At 36.8% G+C, this 10,112-nt stretch overlaps 1 protein-coding gene across 1 annotated transcript in view; it reads left to right on the forward strand.

The window, feature by feature from the left end:
- LIPI (lipase, member I) overlaps positions 1-6,894 on the forward strand; it is a 121,893-nt gene extending 114,999 nt beyond the window's left edge. The window contains exon 8 of the mRNA XM_011953438.1: positions 6,627-6,894. Coding sequence (XP_011808828.1) covers positions 6,627-6,748 — 122 coding nt within the window. The 3' untranslated portion in view covers positions 6,749-6,894. The remainder of the gene's footprint in view (positions 1-6,626) is intronic.
- The last annotated feature ends 3,218 nt before the right edge of the window (positions 6,895-10,112 follow it).

Here is a 10,112-nt window from a genome sequence, read left to right on the forward strand (position 1 = left end):
ATCCACTGCTCTCTTCAAAGCTGTCAGACAGAGTCGTTTGCATCTGCAGAGGTTTCTGCTGCTTTGTTGTTGTTGTTGTTGTTGATTAGCTGTGCTGTGTCCCCAGAGGTGGAGTCTACAGAGACAGGCAGGGCTCCTTGAGCTGCTGTGAGCTCCACCCAGTTCAAGCTTCCCAGCAGCTTTGTTTACCTACTTAAGCCTCAACAATGGTGGGCGCCTCTCCCCCAGCCTTGCTGCTGCCTTGCCATTAGACACGCAGACTGCTGTGCTAGCAATAAGGCAGGCTCCGTGGGCTGGCGTGGGACCCTCCTGGCCAGGTGTGGGATATAATCTCCTGGTGTGCCTGTTTGCTAAGACCCTTGGTACAGTGCAGTATTGGGGTGGGAGTTACCCGATTTTCCAGGTGTTGTGTGTCTCAGTTCCCCTGGCTAGGAAAAGGGATTCCCTTCCCCCTTGCACTTCCCAGGTGAGGTGATGCCTCCCCCTGCTTCAACTCTGGCTGGTAGGGCTGCAGAAGCTGACCAGCACCAATTGTCAGGCACTCCCTAGTGAGATGAACCCAGTACCTCAGTTGAAAATGCAGAAATCACCTGTCTTCTGTGTCGCTCGCACTGGGAGCTGGAGACTGGAGCTGTTCCTGTTCGGCCATCTTGCTTCGCCCTCCCCATGCTGTATTTTTCTTCATACTTCTTGTTTTTTGAAGTTTGTTGGCTTTCTTGGACCTGTGGGTGACATGGTTTCACCATGCCCCTCCCAAATCTAGTTTCTCTGAGGGGCATATACATGACTCAGGCACGTCCTGACCAGAGACGGCCAACCTCATCCTTGAGTTCCTCCTTTGATTTATCAGGTAGTGGCCCTGGCTCTTCGCTATATGGTGAAGTTTGGGGGGTACTCTCCTCTGAGTCTGACCCTCTGGAGGCAGCTGCTGGAGCGGCTTCCTGCCTAAGCCTTGCCAGAGAAGGGTAAATTGGAACATAAGGGGGTGGAGTCTCTAGCTCCTCTGGCAGGGTCTATGGGACAGGTTTTTCCTGTTTTCCTTGCTCTTTCTCCTGGGCCTATGCTTTGTGGGTCTTATCTGTGGTTCCTTGTTTTGTTCGAGCCACTCGTCTTACAATAATCTTCAAAGCAGGCTTGTAGCCATTTTGGATTGGTCTGATTGTAGTTCTCATAATCCCCACATGTTGTGGGAGGGACCTGGTGGAGATAATTGGATAATTGATTCACTGTGGTGGTTCCCCCATCCTGTTCCTGTGATAGTTAGTTCTCATGAGATCAGAACTTTTTTTTTTTTGAGAGAGAGAGGTCTTGCTCTGTTGCCAAGGCTAGAGTGCAGTGGCATGATCTCGGCTCACTGCAACCTCTGCCTCCTGGGTTGAAGCAATTCTCCTGCCTCACCCTCCCAAGTGGCTGGGTCTACAGGTGCATGCCACCATGCCTGGCTAATTTTTCGTATTTTTTGTAGAGATGGGGTTTCACTGTGTTAGCCAGGATGATCTCAATCTGCTGACCTCATGATCCACCTGCCTCGGCCTCCGAAAGTGTTGGGATTACATATGTGAGCCACTGAGCCCGGCCAAGATCTGAAAGTTTTTAAAGTGGCTTCCCCTTTGCTGGGCACTCATTCTCTCTCCTTCTACCCTGTGAAGAGGGGCCTTCTGCCATGATTGTAAATTTCCTGAGGCCTCCCAAGCCATGCTGAACTCTGAGTCAATTACACCTCTTCCTTTATAAATTACTCAATCTTGGACAGTTCTGTATAGCAGTGTGAGAACAGACTAATACAGTGGGTTTATAGTTTTCATCAAGTTTCATCTAAATTTCCAGCCATTTTTTTGAGTTTTTTTCTGTGTTCCTCTACAACTTCTCCTATGAGGATTCCAATTTTAAGTATTTTTGGCTACTTGAAGTAATATCTAATATTTGATAGTACAACAGTGTGACAATAGCTTTGTTAATTTTAAAATTCTATTTTCTTTTTGCATTTTATTTTGAATAGTTTCTGTTGCTATGTTATTAAGTTCACTGATTTATTTCTGCAATATCTAATCTGCTTTTAATCTTTAATCTCATAAGTGTATTATTCATCTCAAACATCATAGTTCTCACTTCTTTGTATCTGTCATGTCTCCACTTTTGAACATCTGAAGTAAAGGTATAATAACTGTTTTAATGCATTCATCTGCTGAGTCTCACATTTGTGCTAGTTCTGGGTTGGTTTCAATTGGTTGATTTTTCGCCTCATATGGGTTCATTTTCCAGCTTTGCAATGCTTAGTAATTCTCAATTATATCACAGATGCTGTGAATGTATCTTAAGAAATGTTCTATATTTTGTATTCCTACAAAATGTTACTGGGGTTAAACCTTTCAGGTCTTGCTTTCAAAATTTATTAAGCTAGCTTGGATAAGTGCTCAGTCTAGGTGTAATGATTCCCACTACTTAGAGAAGACCCTTCTGTGGTGCCTTATCCAGTGAACTAAGAATTGGGTTTTCTCACATGGCAGGTGGAAATAGGCACTATTCCTTTCCCTGGTTATTGCTGGAAACCTTATCCAAGTAATATTTTAAAAGAATATTAGGAATAAGTTATGTTGCAGAATACAAAATCAATATACAAGAATTAATTTTTCTTTTTTATATATTTAAATGTTTATTAATATTCATGAAAAGATTCATAAGGTGTTGCCTGGTGAGAAAAACATGATGTTTTATAAGAGTATGATTCGATTTTTAAAAACAAAATACATTAATATGTATAAATACTAATATAACATTCTCAAAGATAGCTTTGAAAATGCAATATAGCAAAGTATCTGAAAAATAAATCAAGAACACAAATATATTTACAATAGCTATAAGATGGTAAGATACCTAGGAATAAATTTACCAAAAAGGTTAACAATTCTTACACAGAAAACTGTAAAACAGTGATGAAATAAATTGAAGAAGACACAAATAAATGAAAGATATCCCATGTTTGTAGCTTGGAGGGGTTAATATTGTTTAAAATGTCCATAATAACCAAAGGGATCTACAGATTTAATGAAATCTCCATCAAAATACCATTGACATTTTTTCAGTGAAATTGAAAAAAATGTCTTAAAATTTCTATGAAACCACAAAATACTTTAAATAGCTAAAGTAACCTTGAGCAAAAAGAACAAAGCTAGAGACATCACATCAAATAACTTCAAAATATATTAGAAAGCTATAGTAACCAAAGTAGTATAATACTGGCATAAAAACAGAGATGTGGACCAATGGAACAGAATAGAGAGCCTAGAACTAAATTCACCCGTTTAAAAATTAATTTTCAACAAAGGTTCCAAGAGCACACAGTGGAGAAAGGACAGTCTCTTCAATAAATAGTGTTGGAGTGGGTACACATGGAAATACAGAGGGAAATCATCAATATTGGGATTCGAAAAGAGATTACGGTGGGAGAGGGATGTGGATTAAAAAATTACCTATTGAGTACAACATTCACTATTCGGGTGATTGGGTACACAGGAAGCCCAGACTTCATCATTACACAATATATGATTGTAGCAAACCTGCACATGTACCCCCTGAATCTACTACTTAAAAAAAAAAATAAAAATAAATGGTGTTGGAAAAACTGTATATCCACATTCAAAAGAATAAAATTAGACCTTTATGTCATACCTTATACAAAAAAAAAAAAAATCAACTCCAAATGTACTAAAGACTAAAATCTAAGACTTGAAACTATAAACTTGCTAGAAGAAAATATAGGGAAAATCTTATTGACATCAGTCTGGATAATGATATTTTGGATATGACCTCAAAAGCACAGGCAGCAAATGCAAAGATAGACAAATGGGATTACATTAATCTAAAAAGCTTATGCTCATCAAAGGAAATAATTAACAGAAGTAAGAGACAATCTACAGAATGGGAGAAATTATTTACAAAGTATATATATGATAAGGGATGATTCTCCAAGATATATAAGGAACTCAAACAACTCAATATCAAGAAAACAAATAACCTAATTAAAAATTGGGCAAAGGATCTGAAAAGACATTTTTCAAAAGAAGACATACAATTGGCAAACAGGTATATGAAAAAGTGTTCAATGTCACTAACCATGAGGGAAATGCAAATTAAAACCACAAAGAGGTATCACCTCACTACTGTAAGAATGGCTATTACCATAAAGACAAAAGTTATAACAAATGTTGGTGAGAACATGGAAAAAAGGAATGGTTGATAACTACTGATAAGAATGTAAATTAGTGTAGTTGTTAGGAAAAACAGTTTGGAAGTTCCTAAAAACATTAAAAATAGAATAAATATATGATTCAGCAATTCCACTGCTGGGTATATATCAAAGGAAATTAAATCAGTATGTTGAGGAGATATCTGCACTTCCATGTTTATTACAGCATTAGTCACTATAACCAAGATAAAAAATAAACCTAAGATTTCAATAGTGGATGAAGCAGTAAGAAAAACATAGTATATATGTGTGTGTGTGTATATATATATATATATATATATATATATATATATATATAATCACCTATATAGAGACAGATAGATGATAGAGATCTATAAATTGGAATACTATTCAGACATAATAAAGAACGAAATCCCATCATTGGCAACAACATGAATGAACCTGAAGGACATTATGTTAAGTATAATAAATCAGGCACAGAAAGACAAAGACTGTAGGATTTCACTCACATGTGGAATCTGAAAAAGTTGATCTCATAGAAGCAGAGAGTAGAATCATGGTTACCAGAGGCTGGGCAGTTGGGAGGGGAAAGTGTTAAGGAGATGTTGGTCAAAGGATAGAAAATTACGGTTAGATAGAAGGACTGAGTTCAAGAGATTTATTGTGCAGCATGGTGACTATAGTTAATAACACAATATTATATTCCTGAAAAATGCAGAGTAGGTGTTGAATGCTCTTGCTATAAAATAACTCTATTAAGAAATGTGTATTTTAATTAACTATATTTAACCATTCCACAATGTGTTTATTTTTCAAAACACCATGTACACAATGAATACATATAATTTTATGAATTTTAAACAAGCAAATAAATAAAAAAATGAAGTCAAATTTAGGGGCCTCTATATTAATGGAAAAAAGAAAGAATACTAAATGGATAGATGTGGTGATAGGTTGAGCAAAAGCCTTAAGGAGATCCCCTCAGACTGCTGTGCTAGCAATGAGGGAGGCTCCGGGGGCGTGGGACCCTCCCGGCCAGGCGTGGGGTATATTCTCCTGGTGTGCCCGTTAGCCTACAGCGCAGTATTGGGGTGGGAGTTACCCGATTTTCCAGGTGTTCTGTATCTCAGTTCCCCTGGTTAGGAAAAGGGATTCCCTTCCCCCTTGTGCTTCCATGATGAATTGATGGGTGCTGACAAGTTGATGGGTGCAGCACACCAACATGGCACAAGTATACATATGTAACAAACCTGCACGTTATGCACATATACCCTAGAACTTAAAGTATAAAAAAAAAAAAAAAACCTTAAGGAGATTTTTGAAGTAAAGAAGCTTATATGTTTTTTTTACTTTGATATAATACATATGGATTAAAACAGAAAACCAGATTATATTTGAATTTTAAAAAATTTTATTACTTGATTTCTTTTTATTATTTTAGATCAATCTTATACTTTATCAATGTAATGTGCTCATTTTTGGTAATGTGTGGTAAGCAAAGCATTAGAAGTACAAATTCAGTATGCATTTTGAAATTAGAAAGATAAATACATAATATTATTTTCCCTTGGTAATTCAAAATATATCACAAAATTATAGTGTTTTTATTTTTATTGCCTGGGAGAAGGAACTGTTAAACATAAGATAAAAAAGATATCAAAATTCATGACAGTGACACTAGGTGAACTTTTACAAAGTGAAAGGACAGCAAATTGTGTACCTGCCTAAGCTGTTTTGTAAAGCTTGTAGAGGCTTTGTAAAATATAGAATATTTCAAAAAATATGTATTTATTACATATGTATGAATAGAAGATAATTCAATGCTATGCTAATAAGGTCATGAACTTTTAGTCGATTGTAGAAAAAAACACACGTGTCTTACTATTTTATTATAAGTATGTGAACAGTGCTGCAGTGACTTGGCTTCTTAGAAAGCTTGAAATATTAAATATAAAATCTGTCCAAGATATAGAATACTTTAGGACTTATTATTTCCATTTTAGTAGGTGGCATAAGAGGATTAAGTTGCTTCAGCAAACTTTGTCTATGCGATTTACCCTGACTCTCTTCTGGTGACCATCATGATGGAAGGAATGGCCTGGATACTGAGTTGAGTTCAAGTTTCAACTGCATCAGTAGCTAACTGTACCTCTCATACAATTAAGTTTTCCAATAAGGCAGCAAGAAAAGAAGTTGAAACAGATTTTTTTCTTTCTTATAAGCATTATATCTATTTCATCCCTACACAGCCAAATTAGATAGAATGGAAATGATCCCATAGATTTGTTCCAACTCCCTACATTTAGAGAACTAGCTAGTTACAGGCATGGACTATTCTAATATTTATGAGAGAAGGACATCAACTCTGTTGTTTTACTAATAGTTATTTTTTTGTTCTTTCCCTTTTTCTCTTTCTCAGACCACCTCTTTGCAAGTATAATATTGTACTTAAAGAAAGAGAGGAAGTGTTTCTTAATCCAAATGCGTGTACACCAAAGAAAGCATAAGATGCCTTCTTCCATCAAATGCACTTGTTTATGAATTAACGGACTTGTAAACGAAACAATGCAATCAGTCTTTCTTTTATAATGCACTGTTCAATTTGAGATTGAGGTATTTCTATTTCTTAAAAAAAATTGAGAATCAAAAATAAAGAAAATAAAAAATGCATAGTTAAGCATTCCAAATACATTTTGAAAGTTGTTTATTTCTGTTTACTTTTTCTGCTTCCTCATTTAACACTTATCATTGACTGTTTAATTATTTATTAATAATGAATAAATGTCTTTTGAAAAATAGGCAAGTTTAGTGAATTACCTCAATTCACTGTTTTCAACAGAAAATTTATTTTACTACTAAGGTAAATAGTGAACACATTATTTTATTTGTAAATTTTCATTTGGCGAAGTCACTTGCATTAATGTGAACCTAGTAAACATACACACTTATTTAATCATCTACTTGGCATCATTTTTAGTCATTTGTAAATAATGGCTTTGTTTCTATGGAGTACAATAAATAACCTATGGGTGAAATACTGGTTCCATTACTTATTAATGGTGTGATCTTGAGTAAGTTAATTTATCTCACCATATCTCAGTTGCCCAAGTAATTTTTGTGAAAATTGCTCCTAATAAAGTATTTTGAGCAGTGTCTGTTCATAATGACAATTAAAAAATGATAGCTAACTCTTATGTATATCACTGTGTTCCTGGAACTGTTTAAATGCTTTATACATATTATTTAATCCTTATGAAAACCATACGCAGTTAGCCATATTATCTCCGCAGATGCAGAAGCCAAGAGACGGAGGCCAAGCAACTTATTCAGAATCATGCACAGGACCAGAATTCAAAACTAAGATGTCTGGGTCCATATTCTTAACTCCTATGTTAAGTGAATCCCCTAAGTTCAATGTGTGTTATCTGTTTACTCGATTTACAAATGATCACATTCAAAATCATAATCTAAATGTTCTTAGCATTCTCTAATTCCCCTGTTCAGTCCAGTAAATTCTAGTGCTGAGCTCTCTCTCACTTGTGTCTGAATACCCCAAGGATTTATGTGTGTTTCTAACACACTCTGCCAACCACAGTCACAGCCTTTGTGTTTGATTGCCTGTTGAATTAGTTTGCTTGAGCTGCCATAACAAAATACCACAAATTAGGTGGCTTAAGCAGCAAAAATTTATTTTCCCACAATTCTAGAGGCCAGAAGTCCAAGTCAAGGTGTCAACAGGCTTGTTTTCTTATTGACATGGTTTGGTTCTATGTCCCCACCCAAACCTCATCTTGAATTGTAATCCTCATGTGTCAAGGGAGGAACCTGGTGAGAGTTGCATTATGGGGGCTGTTTCTCCCATACTGTTCTTGGGATAGTGACTGAGTCTCATACAATCTGATGGTTTTAAAAGTGAGTTTTCCTGTGCTCACACTTCACACTTCTGTCTCCTGCCACTTGTGAAAAAGGTGCCTGCTTCCCCTTCTGCCCTGATTCTAAGTTTCCTGAGGCCTCCTCATGTGAGTCAATTAAACCTCTTTCCTTTATGAATTACCAGTCTTGGGTATTTCTTTATAGCACTGTGACAATGACTAACACACTTATGAAGCCCTTCTTTTTTCCTTGCAGATGGCTGCCCTCTTGCTGTGACCTCACATGGTCTTTCCTCTGTATATGCACATCCCTGGTGTCTCAGTAAGTCTATAATCCCTCTTCTTTTAAGGAGACTAGTCAGATTATATTAGGGCCCACTCTAGCAGTCTCATTTTAACTTAATCACCCACTGAAGGGCCCTATCTCCAAGTATAGTCACATTCTGAGGAAAAAGGTGTTAGGGTTTTAAAATATGAATTTTTGTGGGGACACAATTTATAACACCTGCCATGATCTGTTAGTATCATAATGATGTATTTTGATAATAATCCACTTGAAGATGAATTGAGGCCATTGTTGGTGCTCACCTGGAAGTAGGTGAAGGTGCTTCAGGTATTAGATACAGGTTCTACACAAAAATACATTTTTCTTTTTCCCTTGGGATTTAAGCAGTGCTGCCTGTACCTCTACTGACAGATTTTCATTAAAACAGTTTCTTCAGTTTACACTGCAGCCCTTCCCTCCACAGTACTTTCTCCAGTCCACAGAGATATTGTTGCTGTCTTCTCCACCACTTGGGCATCTACTCACAATCTTCATACATTCTTTAACACACACACATACACACAACCTCATGCTATTTTACTGTTGTAATGCCCCCCATTAATTTTCCATATATCCCCAGAAGCTTTTCAATCTCACCCTGTGACATTAATGACACTTATGAAATGCACTGCAAATGTTACCAAGAGCAGAAATTTTCTTCCTGTCTTCCTGATTGCTTAGGGCCTCCGGGTAACAAACAAGGCAGTAGTCCACCGTTTCATGTACATTAGAACCCGTTAACCTCCTAATGAAACTTCCTTGCCAGAGGTGGTAAGTCTTCCGGAATAACTCAAAGACGTAAACTTGTGAAATGTGTACATGTTGCCACACTGCAATATCTTAGACCACATGGCACATGTGTGTGAATGAGTGTGTGTGTGTAATATATATTTTGTCTGTTTCTATATATAATGTATATTTTATCTATATAATATACACATAATATATAGCATATAAAAAGATAATACACACACATACATTACATGACTGAAAACATGTATTTTATTTATTTTACTTTTTCTTTTATTATACTTTAAGTTCTAGGGTACATATGCACAAAGTGCAGGTTTGTTACATATGTGTACATGTGCCATGTTGGTGTGCTGCACCCATTAACTCATCATTTACATTAGGTATATCACCTAATGTTATTCCTCCCGCCTCTGCCCCTCCCAACAATAGGCCTGGTGTGTGATGTTCCCCTTCCTGTGTTCAAGTGATCTCATTGTTCAATTCCTACCTATGAGTGAGAACATGCGGTGTTTGGTTTTCTGTTCCTGTGATAGTTTGCTGAAAATGATGGTTTCCAGCTGCATCCATGTCCCTGCAAAGGACACTAACTCATCCTTTTTTATGGCTGCATAGTATTCCATGGTGTATATGTGCCACATTTTCTTAATCCAGTCTGACACTGATGGACATTTGGGTTGATTCCAAGTCTTTGCTATTGTGAATGGTGCTGCAATAAACATATATGTGCATGTGTCTTTATAGCAGCATGACTTATAATCCTTTGGGTATATACCCAGTAACAGGATGGCTGGGGTCAAATGGTATTTCTAGTTCTAGAATTGCCACACTGTTTTCCACAATGGTTGAACCAGTTTAAAGTCCCACCAACAGTGTAAAAGTGTTCCTATTTCTCCACATCCTCTCCAGCACCTGTTGTTTCCGGACTTTTTAATGATTGCCATTTGAACTGGTGTGA

Source organism: Colobus angolensis, unplaced genomic scaffold, assembly GCF_000951035.1.
Source record: "Colobus angolensis palliatus isolate OR3802 unplaced genomic scaffold, Cang.pa_1.0 Scaffold360, whole genome shotgun sequence".
Lineage (NCBI taxonomy): Eukaryota > Metazoa > Chordata > Mammalia > Primates > Cercopithecidae > Colobus > Colobus angolensis.